General features: G+C 40.9%; 2 protein-coding genes across 3 annotated transcripts; one reads left to right on the top strand and one right to left on the bottom strand.

The window, feature by feature from the left end:
• Window positions 1-43: 43 nt before the first annotated feature.
• Window positions 44-6,467, top strand: LOC310902352 (ATPase PAAT). 2 transcript variants are annotated; one of them, XM_083843755.1, is made up of 5 exons: window positions 44-414; window positions 1,257-1,329; window positions 1,891-2,097; window positions 2,415-2,869; window positions 3,901-6,467. In XM_083843755.1, exons 1-5 carry the CDS (start codon window positions 59-61, stop codon window positions 4,127-4,129), a joined length of 1,320 nt encoding a protein of 439 aa, XP_083699881.1. In that variant the 5' UTR covers window positions 44-58; the 3' UTR covers window positions 4,130-6,467. The 2 variants fall into 2 exon arrangements, with proteins under 2 accessions (XP_083699881.1, XP_083699880.1); XM_083843754.1 differs by having other exon boundaries at window positions 91-506.
• Window positions 4,219-14,937, bottom strand: LOC310902361 (CUB and zona pellucida-like domain-containing protein 1). The gene is made up of 9 exons (XM_083843786.1): window positions 13,990-14,937; window positions 11,931-12,066; window positions 11,430-11,644; window positions 10,525-10,669; window positions 9,541-9,761; window positions 8,528-8,700; window positions 7,532-7,920; window positions 6,948-7,213; window positions 4,219-5,930 (listed from the first exon to the last, which is right to left on the bottom strand). The coding sequence occupies exons 1-9, from the start codon at window positions 14,069-14,071 to the stop codon at window positions 5,758-5,760; spliced, it is 1,800 nt and encodes a 599-aa protein (XP_083699912.1). The 5' UTR covers window positions 14,072-14,937; the 3' UTR covers window positions 4,219-5,757.
• Between the last annotated feature and the right edge of the window lie 941 nt (window positions 14,938-15,878).

The following is a 15,878-nucleotide window of genomic DNA, read 5'->3' as shown; positions in this document are numbered from 1 at the left end:
GCCCTGACAGCAGCCGCCCTCACGGCCGCCGCCTCACCCAGCGCCCACCCACCCGCGCATGCGCGCGGCCGCCGCCATCTTAGGGCGCCCTCCTCCCTCCGCCCCCGTCCCAGCGGGCTCCGTGGCGGCGGGGCGATGGCGAGCGGCTGCGGGGCGGCCGCTCCGCACCCCGGCGGCCCCGGGGAGCCTCCCGGCGTGGCGGCGGGGTGCTCGTGGCCCTGCTCGCCGCCGGGCGGGCTGGCCCGGGTGCTGTGCGTGCGGCGAGGCGGGGCGGCGGAGCCGTGCGGCGCTTCCCCCGGCGGCAGCGAGGCTGTGGTGGCGGAGCGGCGGGCGGGCGGCGGGGGCGAGGCGGGCTGCGTGCTGCAGCTGGAGTGCCGGCCGCCCGGCGCCGAGGAGGTGGCCGCCGTCGGCGTGGTGAGCGAGGCCCGCAACATGGAGGTGTACGCGGGCGAGGAGTACTGCGGCACCGGCCGCGGCGAGAGCCTGGGCGCCGCGGTGCCGCGGGGGTGAGTGAGCTCCTGCCCCGCCGCCATCTTCTGGCTGCGGGCATCGCCCGCGCCTCCCCGGGGCGGCCCCGGCGGCTGCTGGGGGGCGAGGGGAGGGGTCGTGGTTTTGTGCCTCTGTAGCCACCGAGACGCTTCGGTCACTTACAAAGCGTTACTCGGAAGTGCTGTTGGGTGAGACCGCGACGAGGGTACGTGCTCCTTTTCCATCCCGTGTAACCTCCCTGGACAAAACATCCGCCTGTTCCTTTGAGCGGGCCTCTTGTGGCAGATCCTTGCCAGAAGATCTCGTCTCTCTGGTATGTAGTCACCCCAGGCTTCAAGAACAAGAGAGAAAAATAAAAAATTCAGGATTTGTTTTACCCTTCGATGTTGCCGTCCGTGTTTTGCCGGGGGAGTTAAAACAATGTCTTTTCTCTTTTGTTTTTAAGTCATTACGTGGCACATCTGCTTAATTAGCTAAGTAAAAACAACCGACTCAGAGCCTCAGGGAAGATGTGTGAATAACGTACTGAACCTCAAAAGCTGCTCTAGCAGATAATGTACGTACACATACAAATCGCTTCTTATACACGTGTCTGATCAGATTCAATACAAGTTGAATATAAGCATTAAAACTGCTATACCACAGCAGAAACGTGTTTCAGCCAGTCTTGTTTCTTATCTGAATGTCTGCTGGTATTGTGTATTTCAACTAAATTAAAAATAACTTTATATTAGTGATGTCACAACCACCTTATTTTATTTTTGTAGTGAAACTGAAAAGGTTACTTTATACAAAAAGTATCTGAAATTGGAATGCCCAGCAGCCTCCTGTAGAATTAAGGTAGGGAGTTCAACATAATTGTTTAATATTCATTGTCTCTTTAATCACTTCATTGACTAAATTGCATTGCTCTTACTCAATTACAGTTATTTTTATGCAGTCATCAGTTCATATAAACACTTAAAATCAGGTACATGATGTCTTCATAGGTCTCTTAATTTTGAATCATGATAGTCTTTTTATGAAGACCTAATATATATGAGCAAGATATCCTATTAGAGAAGAAATTTCATAAACCAGATAAATTATAGGTAAACTACAGCTGCTATATAATTAGAATTGTAACTCTGCGTTACTGTATGCTAGTAACTCTGTGATGCAGGTAAATAACCTTAGGAAAATCTGTGCAGCTACTGCTTGTCTTAAGTACTTTGAAGATGAGGAGCTTGTTGATCTTTGGGTTGTGCAACCTCCTTCTGTTCCAGTCAAAACTCTCCTAAGTGTAATGACAAGGAGAAATCAGCTTTATTTCCCCAGAAAAGAGCTCAGTGTATTCATACAAAGAAAACATGATTTTTCTTTTTTCCCTAACCAAAATACTTTTTTTCCTTCTTGTGATAGCTGCTCTCCATTGGTGAGAAACAAAGGGTACTCATCAGTAAAATAATTGTAGAAGTGAAAACAGTGTCTGCAAAACTAGCAACTGATTTTCCTTCACTAGGATCGAGCATAGATCTAGACAGAGTGCAAACTATAATGGAATCTATGGGATCTAAGTTGTCTCCTGGTGCTCAGCAACTCATGGACATGGTCCGATATCAGCAGAAAGTAAGTTATTGTGCTGTTCCATAAGCATGAATAGTATCCACCTATGACTTTGTCTTCCATAATGTTCAAGCATGTTCCAAACAGATTTGGTGAACAAGTTTTTTTACCTAGACTTCCTGCTGCCTTAATCATGGTTTAACTATTTCCCTCTACTTTTCTCTAGGAATATAATTCACAAATGCTTTTAAAGTAATTATATTATACTATTAGAATACTGTAATTACTAGAGTTTTTAAGTATATACTAGTGGTTATGGTATAATTTTCAGTCTATTTTAATACTTAATATTTAAGTATATTGTTTTTTCTTGCCATCAGAACAGTGGAGACAAACTTAGTTGGATCTTTGGGAAAAATTCAGACTTTGGAGATGAGACTCCAGTAGATGGATTACACAGTGCAACTATTCAGATGTCACAGGATCAATCAGCTAGTGCACCATTGTCTGTCAAAAACCCTTTAACAAGCGAAACAGTATGTGAAGACTCAAAAATAAATCTTGATCAGAACACACAGGTACCTGAAAGAGAGAATACTTCTGATTCTGGAGGACTTACTACCCAGCAAAATACAGCTGACTTCAGAAACGATCTTAAAGTCATGGGATCTTTGCTTATGCAGGAGCAAACAAACCAAAATGTAGCTAGTCCACAGGTGCTTCTTCCTTTTCTTCAAAACATCTGTAGTCAGGTTAATCATCTTCGGCTAAAAGATGGCGATAGGCATCTCAGTAAAAATACGGTGACTAAAGAGGAAGGCATTCAGGCTGTTGGGTAAGTTAAGTTTGATATGCCTAGTATAGTAGTAGTTTATATTAGCAAGTTCAACAAAAAACACATAAGCATTTTATTGTCATTAACAGCAGTAGTGAGTCTTAAAATCTGATTTTGAAGGCTGTGTGGTGATAAACATGACTACAGTTTTTCAGATGAGCTGCTTGAATATAAGATTTTTCTAAAAGAAACCACAAAATCATTTGATTTGCTAAATTGTTTTCATCTTATTTCTGTATCTCTCCTTTTTTCCTCCGTTTCAACTTTTATGGTTTAAAAAACGTGTGGTCGTTCTGTTCAGCTACATGCATTTAGTATGTCCTTCTCCTCTGTTACTGCGTTTTCACTTCAACTGCTTCTGTCTCCTAAATTGTCATCCCTTCCTAGTTTTCTTGTTGTGCCATGATCTCTCTGCTGTGCTCGGTGTATCTTCATGCCATCAGCCTTTCCTATACCTCTTCACTTGTTTGCATTTACAGTGCAAACTTCATTCTAGCAGTGCAGCCAGTTTGATAGATACCCAAAGAACAATAGAAGAAGTGGTGAGATGTAGGAGTGTTGCCTAGGAGGCAAAGTTCTAATAACGCCTGAAAATCTCCAGATCCTGGGAAAGTACAGTGTTTTTAATGAATACTGATGCGAAAATAAATAATGCATAGTGTATATAACTCTGGAAACACTTGGAAAGAATAAAGCCTGTCATGCTGACGCTGTTTGAACTTTGTTTATACTGTTGAGCTATATGGATTTCGTTACTTGTAACTGTACCTTCACGTATCACTGAGCCTTTTTAAAAAGTAAGGTAGAAAGATGGTGACTGTATATCCTCTTGTTTATTAAAAAATTCTCACATTTAAAACGTGGCAGACAGGAAAGATACTTTGCTTTTGCTAAAAAAAACTAATATCATCCAAAACTCATTGTCTACAAAATGAGATGTTAGACTTAAATGAAGTTCAAGTGCACAGATTGCTATTATGCCCCTTGTTAAGAAATAGGTTATACTGATTTTTAACTTGCTCTTTTTACAGAGTAGAACAGCAGCCTATTTGCTCCTATTTGGAAAAGATCATCTCAAAAAATATGGAACTGATGGAGAAAAAACTAATGGACTATATTGATCGCCAAATCCAGGCTCTTCAGACGCACATAGATAATAAAATGGTTCTGTTAATGGACTTGGTTCAGAACTCAAAGCAAAACAAAATTTCACAAGCACACTATGATTCTAGCGAGGGGTTCTCTAATGGAGAAAGATAAATGTATATAGATATAGAACTACAATGTAAGTATTTTTAAGGGCAATTACTCTTTACAAAGCTAAGTATTTATGGAGTTATAACTGTAAAGAACCTCAGTGTTGTTAACTTGCATTTTGTTACTGTAATTCTATCCACTATTGTACACAGTTGTTAGCTTTATGAGAGATCATAAGAACATGTGGTTTTCCTAAATAAGAATTTTGTATGCCCTTTGTGGCTTATTTATTTAAAGAGCATTGCTAAAAGCCCTGTAAAACACAGTTTCCCAGTTTCAGTTTGAACAAGGGAGAGGAGTACTCTAAATAAATCGAGTTACAGCTTATCTCTTTACTTACACGTAATTAATTCAATTTTCTTCTGTCTTGTATGTAATGTGTTACCCCTAGAAAGCAACATGGTTTCCTTGTGGCTTTGATTTATTTTAATGGCACTCCTGTTGAAGTGGTTTATTACTCCAGCTGTGAAAGGAATGGCAGTACTTGTATTGCTTTGTTTAAACTCTGCAAGAAATCAGGTGTAGAGAGGTAGAATCCCCAGCCTGGGTTCTTTGAAAGCCCTCCTGGCCGTACAGGCACCAAAGTTAGGAATATAGGCTCCTTAAGTGATATCTAAAATGGGGATGTTAGGCTTTTTCCTTCATAAATGAATTGAGCCATGCAGGAACAACTGTAATAAATGTCTACAGAGCACACTTGTATTTATCCATGTTTCACTATCTGAAGAGAGTACTTCATTCGTCCTTCCCCAGGGGGACCTGCTATGCAAAACAGAATGTGCTGGGTTAGGATCTGCTGCGTTTCAGCAATCTTAGGCCAAAGAAGTAGTCTTGTGTCATGTTTACTGTAATCTCTTTGGATCAGATCTGCTGTCATTTGAGGAGGTACAAGTATGTCTCAAAGTCCCTCGTTACAGGAAGGTCAGTCTTCATACTTCATTTTGATAATTGCTCTTTGAAATATTGGGTGCACCATTTAACTTTGACTGCACAGGGACTTAACAGTGGATTCCTAAGTTGAACGTAGAAAGAGTGGTTGCATTTGGTGTCTTAAAATGCTTTGAGCTAAAGCTATAGATGGAGAAGCAAGTGTTGAGTGAACAAGCGGAGGCATGTAGTAGGCATGTACAATCCAGTCTCTTTAGCTAGCTTACCTAAAATTTTCTACTCCAAGAAAACTGATGTATTTTGAAGACAATCAGCAACTCACAAAAGTAGATTGCAAAGACGGGACAACTTGTATAGAACAAATATCTCATAGTTGTCCCTCAACATAGCTCATGCCAAGTGCTGTTTCAAAGTGATTTGAAAATATAAAAATATATATTTCTTTGAAGGACCTAAATTCTCATACTTCAGAGGTATACATTTACTTTTAGAGTTTAGATGCTTTCTAAACAGTAACACCTTGATGTAGAAACCAGCATTCTTTCAACTCAATTTAAGATACAGTCAAGGTTGAGGTGGTTCTCTTTTTATAATAAAAAAGGTTGAAGTGTTTCCAAGCATTGTTGCATTCTGGGGCTGTTAGTTTATTGAGTTTGTTTGTTGGTTTCTTTTTTTCCCTCTCCCCTCTTTGAGTGACAAAATCTGAACAGAAGTTGACACAAATTCACAATATCCTGAAGTAGTTAATATGAACTCTGGAGTTTCTGGTAGCCATATGCTGGCTGGCGTTTGTAATATTTTAGTATTGTAGCTACCACAATAATAACATTTGAAATCAAAGCCACAAATGAAAGAATGTAGAAGCTCTTTTGTTGCAGGTTTGAGGTTTCTTCAGCATCTGTTTTAGTGAGGGTTTCTGTGTAGAGAAAACAGAAAGTGACATGTTTAAAGTTTTCTGAATACTGTGTCATTTCAGTGAAGGCTCAGTATTTTTCAGGTATTTTTTTCTGAGGGGTTGACTGTACTGATTTGCAAATTCTGAACCTATACTGAAGAGTTGTAAAATTTTATAATAAAATGATAATGCATAAGGGCATCACAATGTTAATAAATACTTTTGTATCACTGCAGTCAAGTTCTTGCCCATCAGTGTTATCATTATCTTCGGAAATGGATAGAGGGGAGACATTGAAGCAATGTTGGGCAAAAAAGGAACTTGTGATTCTAACCCTGTACCTTCTAAGAGTTGCCTAGATGGTCCTCGGTAAAGCTGATTATTTTTCTGTAAGTCGTGGAAGACACTATGAGAATTGATCTGTTTTATAATACTTTGAATGTGATCTGTTTGCACTTGAAACTTTATCACTTTGTAAATGCGTCCAGTTTCTAGCATGTGGTTGCAAAATTTTTCACTCATTGAAATAAATGGGAACATGTTTAAAGTGCTGCTAAAGTTGAGAGGTCAATAAATGTTTAATATATTAGTATTAAGAGCCTGACTAATAGCAAGTACTTTTATTTAGCAGCTGAAAGCATGTGGTACAACACACTTTTCTCGGGTGAAGGTTTGTGCTCAATAAAAGAGCAAAAAATACAGTGGGAGTTGCAGTAAAAGCTTTTTAAAATAGTCCTCCTGTATTTTCTACTCTGTTTCACGTTAGCTCTCAGTACTGAAATGTCTTGCCATTCATAACTTTTTTTCTGAATGTGTAGTAATTCTGCATATACTACTTCTGTATTAGCAGTGCTTATTTTTCTGCATCGAAGACTTGAACTCAAAAGACTGTCATCAGTCTATCAGTTTGAAAAGTACTTCTGTGCTTGACACCGTATCAGTTCTGCACTAGTAAAATTCACTTATTAGTGGAATGAGGTAATGGATTTACACCAAGGAAGAGCTTAATCAGATCCTTAATTTATGTATCCCTCTTACCTGAGTGATCAGCGGCCCTGAGATCTCTCTTCAGGCGGATAGGACCCACTACAGTCTTGGCTTTCCAAGTGTATGAAGAAGCAGCTCTTTTCTGCCTGGAGATACAGCCTTCAGTACAGCGAGAGTTTGTGGTACTGTCACAAATCAAAATGTCACACTGGAGATAAACTGACGAAAAGCTCCGCAGGAACCTGAAGGCGTTAAATTTGAACCTTCCATAGTGCTCAATGGGTGGGTAGGTTACCACAGTGTCATCTTTATTACAGCTGCAACAGAATTTACAGATTTGTTAAAGAGGTCCGCATACAATAACCATTCTTGCTAAATAAATACTCAGCTGTAACCAGAGCATTTAACTAAGGCTATTTCTTTTTTAACGTGGGCATACAATGATGTTGCCCTCCCAGTGCAATGTGGTACACTTTTTTTCCTGGCATGTAATGCCTTTAACTTTCTATGAAATATAGCTTCCAACTGCAGTCTCCTAAAGATAAGTGGAGAAGAGATAAAAGAACTACATTTGATGTAGAGGTTATATTTTCTCACATAGTAGGAGATGGTTGTAAAGTAATTGAGGGTCTTACCCGCTTCTGATTAAGTCATATGTTACTGATCCAAAATCAGGTTGTGGAGATGCTACGCAGGTATCGACAAACACCAGAAGATCTGGGTCGGAGGAATGAAGACTGACTTGAGCAAAAAGAGTTTGGTTCAAGTCTACGTAATAGGGGGACTGAAGCACAGGGCTGGAGAAGGAATCTGAATCGTAGAACGACATGCTAACGTTGTATCTTCCCACAGAGGTCGTGTTCTTGATTAGATCATTTTCTGTTACGTAAATGACTTCTACAGTTGAGTTGTTCTCCATTATGCATTTTGCAACAATCTGTATGCTCTTCTTGCGTGTGATAATCTTGTCGGTTTCAGAGACAGTTAGGAGGATGTTGGTGTAAGTGATCCGATGACCTTCATCCTGTAAAAGGAACAGTATGAAATAGTTGCGATTATATGGGCACTGCAGTCGAAAGCAACTGTGTTAAGGTTAAGTTGCATGAAATGTTGCAACCAAAAAAAAATAATCAGCCCTTGTACCTGTGTGTCCCAAATGCAGAACCAACCCCAAAGCAGGTTAAGGAATATTGCACGGAGTGTGGGAAGTATCAAAGCTCCATTTCAGTCACCCTTATCGAAACGATGCTGTTAATGAGCTCTTAGGAGCCTTGCCATCATTGGGCTTTTTCCATCTCCTTGTGACTTGTATCACTTGCAGGGAATGTTGGAGTTACATTCCTGGCATTGTGTTACTTTTGATAATCTGGATGTAGAGGGAATGAAGTAAAATAAGTCTGGAATGAATTTGTGTGGATTCTCCTGGGCTTCGTTTGAAAGGCTTGTGATCATTAGATTCTAACAGAGCAAAATGTTTTCAGCTCCAAGGCTGGAAGCAAGCAGTTAGATGAGCTATGTGGAAGTAAATCTGCTGTTAGCTTGTTCACGTACGATTCATAAACTGTTCTGACAAGGTCTTGTCATTCCTAAACTATGGTTGGCTTATTTGCAGAGCTTTTTTCCCCCTTTACCTTTTTAATTGTTCCACAGCTGCTTAATGGGAAGGAGAAAATCACGGGATCAGTGGAAACTGGCTTGCAGGTTGGGTCGTTCAGCTGCAGGTGAGTTTCATTGTAGCCAAAGGAGTCCAGGTAATCCTTGCTCACAACAATTTCCATTCTGTCTGAAGAGCATGTAAGTGATGCTGCCATTGAAAGAGAAATTAAAATAAGTTATCACAAAATCTGCTGTGGTCATTTCTCACCTGCTCTGGATCAAAGCCTGTGCTCGAGCCTTTTGCATGGTTCTTGAGCTGTCAGAGCCTGAATCTGAAATGGCTTGTGCACGTTTGAAGTAATACAATACAATACAAAATTTCATGCTTGACTCTCAGAAAATGTTAGGCAAGCAAAGCCATGAAAAACTCATGCTGAAAGTTTAATTGTAATCCCAGTAACATGGAATGAATTGCAGCCTTTATAAAAGGGAAAATGAATCAAAATGACAGTGCAGGATGGCGGGTGAGGAAACTGACATCAAGGTTTTAGAGGCAGACCTTCCCACCTCAGTTAATGGGAAGAAGGCTCTGCAGATGTACAGAACAAATAAGAAAAACTGTCCAGCTCAAGGGGAAAGGAAATTACAACACACTCAACCTCCATTTGACCGAGTACCTGCGGGAACAAACACATTTAAAGGAACCCGTCAGAAAATTTTATCTGTACATCTTTAGGAGGGTAACAATGCCTGTTGTGTCCAAACAACAACCCCTCAGGTTTTCAGTGGAGCTGGCCAGAAAAAGGACCAAAAAGACTGAAAAACAAGCTTTATTTTGCGGCAAGGTCAGGGAATACGTATGTTCTATAAGTGAGACTAATTTTTTTGTTTGTTTTGTTTTGGTTTTTTTGTTGTTTTTATATACTTGAAGAGAGTTAGTGGCTACCACTATAAAGGCTTAAACCCTCAGTCACAACTGTCAGATCTTTTCTGTATTTTCTACGGAGGGGAAGACTCATACGTGAAAGTGAGAAGGGAATACACCTACTGTCAGGCTCTGGGGGATCTGGCAGAATGCTGGTATACTGAGCAGAAAATCCTCTGTAGGAGTTGGCGTAGTCTGTAGACAACACAACTGTCATGCCGTTTGAAGAAGATTGAAAGGTGGGCCGAGAAACGCCACATACTTTTCCAATTAAGCCAGTGTTAGTGGTGAGGCCATCGTAGACTGCCAGAAAGTCAAATTGGCAGTTTTGATCCAGTTCCAGGCTGTAGACAGAGAAAAAATAATGATAGCAAACATGAGGGTAGAGAACATTGCTCATATTGGATAAAGGATTCAGTACGGATAGCAGCTGACAAGTCCCAGTCAATTGAAATAGAAGAATGGAGAATAAAAGAACACACAAATCAATGTTATTAAAAACAAATAAAGCATGGAAAACTCTTAGGCAAGAAATAATTAAGTGCATGATTCTACTCTCATTGAAATAGAAATTTTGCTAGTGCTCTCAACAGTTAGCTACCTTTATAGTATCAGAACTACAAATATTGATGGTAAATTACTTAATAAAAATAACCACACCTTCAAATATATTAAAGGAAAAAAAATTGCATTAAAATATAGAAGAGCTTTTAAAGTGTAGGTTTGACTCAAGTGGATCTCTGATGCCTCTTGTGCGTATCACCAGAGGAAAAGGAAGGCTTTTGTCCTTTTAATGTCCGTTTTAAGCATGTCCCTTACGTAGCAAAAGCTTCATGCTGTTGGATTTAAATTCAGGCTAGCTTGTGGACACCTCATGGCTAGTCACCTGAAAAGCTTTCTGTGTTTCACTGACTGGCTCTGCAGTAGCTATAGAGCACTGTACAGTGATTTTTGTACATGTTGTAATTACCTTATCATAAAGGGTCACCAAATCATGTTGGTTTTACATGTCTACAGATGTTCTAAAAGCACTTCTGCTTGCTGTGTTTAAAGCAACTCTTCTAACAGAATAACAAAAGAACAGTTGAGTGTAGGGTGTTTACTCACAAAAAGTCCTTAAACTGTAAGTTTATCTTCGATTTTTTTGCGGTTTGTATGTGCCAGACGCAGTATGTGAATGGAGGGTAAGAGGATGGGTAGTTGGGACTGATAAGTGTCCCGCTGGGACCTGTTAAGCTTCCCCCACAACGTGCTGAAAAGAAGAGCAGACACATTGGTAACACAGCAGTATATATAACAACAAAAATAAATTCAAAACCTAAAGCTGTGTCACTAGCAGGAGAATTTCTTGAGGATTCCATTCATTTGGAAATGATTAAAGGTGCTAAAGATAACTTTTCTATATATTTTAGGGACTTTTTTTTTCAGCAGCAAAGTTAATTAAATGCTGGAGCAACATAAACCATGATGTAGGAATTTCTCTCTCACATTGAGGTCTTTAAGATTTTAATACCATGCCACTCAGGTCAACAGGAGCAAAGGAAATAACTAGTCACAAGCTAAGGCTTTTTCTTTCCTTCTTAAGAATAAGAATAGCCTGGACAAAAATGGGACGCGTCGAATGAAGACCCTCACTGACTTCTGTGACAAGTCCTCGGCGGGAGTTACAAGACGGTCCTATTCTTAGGGATCAAACAGGGCAAATGCTATGTCATCTGCAAACCGAGCAAATTTAGTAGAAGCCTTTACGTAAAAGTGGAGTCCCATAATGCCTTCTTTGCAATCATTTTTTTCTGAGTAAATCTGCATCTTTTAGACTCCAGCAAATGTGCTATCGTTTTGCTGCCTCCTTCCTTCTGCTGATTTTACCCAAACCATTCCCTAAGGGCTGAGTGATTAATTAAAGATTCTGTGAGTAATCTCTAATTGCCGTCCCAAACTTTGCTTTACTAATCCTCCTTTAATAGTAAATTCAAATGGTATTTATTTTATTTCATTAAGTTCTGACTTACTTGTTTCCGGTGAAAAGAAGTAATAGAAGACAAAGAAGTTTCGTGCGAAAGCCACAGAGTTTGTTTTTATGAGAAAAGTTAAACTGTTTGAAGATGATTCAAACATTGGGACCGCATCAGTGTTGTTACATACTTGTCCAAGAAGAGGTGAATTAGAGGAGGGACCATCATATACATTAATACTTTCTGTTTCACAGCTTGAAGAAGGAGCAAATCTTTAAAAAAAAAAACAAAAAACAACAAAAAAAAACCAAACAAACATGGTGAGAACTACCTCACTGATAAATAAGCAGACTCTTTGCAGTCCACAACACAGATTCAGTAAAGCATTTTACTGAAGCAAATACAGAGAAATATTTGGAGGCAGCAATGTCTTAAGTTGAAATTATTAAGAAATTCAGCTTAGCCATACTAGTTTATTTCAATTTTATTATGCATTTTCAACATTTTTATGTTCAAATTCATTGAAAACATACCAAAACATATGGAGGAAACACTTACTTAAAATAGGAGAAGATGATCCTAATCGTTTGATTTTCGTTTCTCTCGATTTGCCAGACACAGTTTGCATCTGAATTTAGGTCAATCTTTAAAGATTTGTTGGGGTCGGCGAGCGAGGTACCGCAGCGAGGCGCACCTGTGGAAGAAGAGCACCAACAAAGAGCTTGCAAGGCTGGCCCTCCTGCAGTAGGGTCTCATCCTGCTCCATGCCAGGAGCCCAGGACAGCCCACCATAGAGCAGGCCTGCAAAACATTCTACCATTTGGGTTTTTAGTTTCTACTGCACTGGTTTACGAAACTTGAAGGATCAAAGAACACTAGGAAGTACTTCTTATCCTTATTTTCATTAGCAGAAGAGACAAGGCAGTTAGGGAAACACAGATCACAGGTCAAGCCGGTGGCAAAACTGGAAATGCCAAGTGACAGAGGACACCTCAGCAACTCCCTTCTGCAAGGCCGGTCACCACAAGAGCCTCAAACCTCCTGCCTTCCACCTACGCTCTTTTCCTGAGGATCACTTGAATACATTTCTGAGTTTCAGCCCTTTACATCAAAGCACTCAGAGACCTGCACTGATGGAATAAAAAAAAATAAAATAGATTTGAGTTTCTGAAGGTCAATGTGTGAGACTACTGCGTATTTAGAGCTGCCTACTATTCTGACCTCCCATCTCTAAAACGATACTGCTAAACTGGAAAAGCTTCAGAGTACGGCAACAAAGATGAACAAAAATTTAAAATAATTTCCAGATAAAGAATAAGTAAATGGACTAAAGCAATTTAGGTCAGAAAAGAGAAAAAATGAGGAGGAAAGGAAGTGCTAGAGATCCATACATTCGTGGCAAGGGTTCTCTTCCAATACAAGAACTCAGTGGGCTGAAACGAAACCAATAACCTGTGATTTTGAAAGAAACAAAAGGAACTGGCTCTTTGCATGTGGATCTTTGCTGCGGGGTGATGTGGATGTTAAAACATCAAAACAGCTCAAAACCATGAAAGAAAAATACCTTGATAACTGTTAAACACGAATACAGCACTCCCTGTCTGGTTCAGGACATCCTGACCCAAATTTGCTGGTGACAGGGAGAGCGTTACGGGGAGGTGTTACTGCAGGCTTGTCCCCATAGTCTTGTCTGAGCATCCCCTCTGACTGTTACTGCGTTCAGGGTTCAGGGCTGGGTGAACGTGAAAACGAACAAACAGGCCGAGGTTGCTATATCTAACATTACTTAATGAATGTTAACTAGTTACGAAGTACTTACAGTAATGAGCATTGCATAGGAACCTTTAGAGAAAGGTTATCATCCAGTTTGAGCTTAAGATTTCTTTTCTGCCTTAGCATTTTCTAAAAATTGTGGTCTCAAACAGCAAGAACTTCCTGTGCCGTGCATGCAGTCCTAGATAGAGAGGTCAGACTTTCTGCTGAACTCCAGAGGGAAAAGAAAGGTTTAGGAGAGACCTTTCTGGTCATATACGAAACCTCCCAGCTGGAAGAGCATTACGAGGTCAGCTTTTCCCTGCCCTCACTCTACATCACTCCGGACGGTTCCTGTAGCCTGGCACCACCAGAGCAGCTCTGTAGCAATACTGCATTACCCCACAGTCACTGCCCACCGTTACTCGGGTAAATTGCTGATCTAAGCACAGAATGGTGATCCCAAATTAAGCAACAAATGACTGTCTATTGCATCTGATTGAACATGGGGAAAAATGCCCCAAACTCTTTTAAAAAGCAACAGTTTCCCCAAAAGTCAATTTAGTCCTGTTGCTCCAATACAATATTGACTTACACATGCAAATTTCCATTCCAGAGTAAAATCTCTTCAAAGTCAAGTTCTTAAGTAAAAACATTGTCATAGGCAGTCATATATTGCAATCATTTTATTCTGATATTCTTATTTTTAATACTTACTGGCATATTAAAGTGTTTTGCAGCAGTACATTAAAATAAGCTGCACTTACAGGTATGTTTTACATTTTCCCCTCCAGTTGCCTACAAAATAGCTTGTGCAGAAACTAATAAAGATTCACAGAAGAAGAAAAATGGTTTATTTTCATACCCATGAATTCTATTGAGTTGTCTTCAGCAAGAATTAGAGCAGCTAAGAGAGGCAGAAGGAAGAAGCGTCTGAGTGCCTGCATTTTGATGGCAGCTGGGGAGGTTAGGGATTTCTAACTTTTATACCTCCTGCTATTTCATAATCATCTTGTATTGCATGGTATCTCGAAGGGAGGTCTTAATCTCTCAATTACTGTTTCATTTTAACTGATAGAAATGAGAAAGTAACAGGTGTGCCCATTTTTTTTTAATGTGTATTGCGTAGAAGAAGTTTAACCATGCTTTCATCAGCTCTGCGTCTCATGGGTTCAGAGCATGGTTCTCTGTCGATTCACTGAGCCTCTGTTTGGGTGTGTTGACATCAGTCTGACCTGAACAGAAATGTTCTGGGGGGGGCTGACAGACTGTCCCTTTGGCAACCGATGTGTCCAGCCCACAGCGTGGGGCAGAGGGAGCTCCGTGGTTCCCACCTCCATTTTGACACCCGTCCCTTCAGGTTGCATGGGCAGAGCATTCGGTGTCCCTGCTGAAGATTCCTCGGGTTATAAAGCGGGACTATCGTAGCGGAGTTGTCCTGAGCAATGATTTCCCATTGCTGAAGCATTCATGGGTGAACAAGACCACGTTAGTGTTACCCACAGATTTAAAAGAATAATATGGCGCTGCGGCCACATCGTAATTAAAACTTTTACAGTCCCACAGCAGAAGGCACAAAAAAGTCCCAAGAGCCCCCCAGTTCCTCTGAGCACGAGCCTAACGAATATCTGCTCCAATATATATACACTACTTTGTCTGCCTTTCTTGAAGGACCAAAGCTCCTTAAATATGGAGTATTTCCTACTGCAGCTGCAGATACCCCGTGTTTAAAGCTCCCACAGGCTGTGCTACTGCCAGTGCCACAGATGTGCCCTTCCCCTAGCCTTGGCCTTTGCCGTGGTACCCACGTGGTGTGGGAATAGCCAGGAAAAACGGGAGCCGAGCTGTGAGACTCTTTCCGATGCGGAGGGCTGGTGTCCCACAGCTGTGCAAACAGGGGTTCTTTCAAGTTTCCTAGTCAAGTCAAGTTGCGGCGCAGACCTTCTTGAAGCACACCCAGGCGCTTCTCTTTTATAACAACAAATCGTTTGTGTACAAACAAGTTTGTTTCTTTTCTACACAGGTTGATATGGAATTATGACGCCTCCGTAATGACGCTACCTTTCTAGTCTCAGACATGTACCTTATGTAAAACAATCCTGTCTATATTTTATCTCCCTTTAAGGATTTTGAATGCAACCCTTTCTTCCTCAGGACAGGGTATTTATATTGTCTTTAAATGTGAGGCATTGAATACATGTATAAAGCCACTGCAATAGCATTTGAATTTCCTTTTGTTTCCAGAAATACTACATTTGCATTTACTCTGTATAGCCGTTCATTTCTTAAACCCACACACATACGTGCAAGCAATTTTCAAATGCTAACATCCACTTTTTATGCATTTAACGTGTGAACTGGGGTACAACGCCCAGCCAGTCATCGCTGTGTCCATCAGCACCAGGAAAAATACAAAATACATCCGTGGCTATGATGCTCTGGCAAGCTGGTAGGTATGGGTTGGTAGGCTAACTGCTGGAATTACTTGTGTACGAACGATGAGGAAATTCTCCTGCTCTGTGTTTGCTCCGGAGGGACTGGACCCCCGAGCCCTGTGGCTCTGGAGGGCTGAGCAGGGCTCTCATGCTTTCAGGGATGGCTCTGAGCACTGCAGCTCGTGCTCCAGATCTGAGCCTTCAAACCATTTTTCAACCCTCACACACCGTGTTCAGACAGTGTGATGTGCTCACATACCAGGTGATGCTGAAATATTAATGGCCCGCTTTGAGGTCCCTCTTCCACCTCAAAAGAAAA

This window comes from Anser anser (assembly GCF_964211835.1).
Source record: "Anser anser genome assembly, chromosome: 7".
Taxonomy (NCBI): domain Eukaryota; kingdom Metazoa; phylum Chordata; class Aves; order Anseriformes; family Anatidae; genus Anser; species Anser anser.
This window is presented reverse-complemented; position numbering and strand designations above follow the sequence as displayed.

Coding starts and splice junctions, on each gene's coding strand:
- LOC310902352 (XM_083843754.1), top strand. CDS start 136: ATGGCGAGCGGCTGCGGGGCGGCCGCTCCGCACCCCGGCGGCCCCGGG. Junction 1,330..1,890: donor CAGCCTCCTGTAGAATTAAG/GTAGGGAGTTCA, acceptor TTCTTGTGATAG/CTGCTCTCCATTGGTGAGAA. Junction 2,870..3,900: donor GAAGGCATTCAGGCTGTTGG/GTAAGTTAAGTT, acceptor CTCTTTTTACAG/AGTAGAACAGCAGCCTATTT.
- LOC310902361 (XM_083843786.1), bottom strand. CDS start 14,071: ATGCAGGCACTCAGACGCTTCTTCCTTCTGCCTCTCTTAGCTGCTCTA. Junction 12,067..13,989: donor CAACTCAATAGAATTCATGG/GTATGAAAATAA, acceptor CTTCTTCCACAG/GTGCGCCTCGCTGCGGTACC. Junction 9,762..10,524: donor TTACAGTTTAAGGACTTTTT/GTGAGTAAACAC, acceptor CTCTGTCTACAG/CCTGGAACTGGATCAAAACT.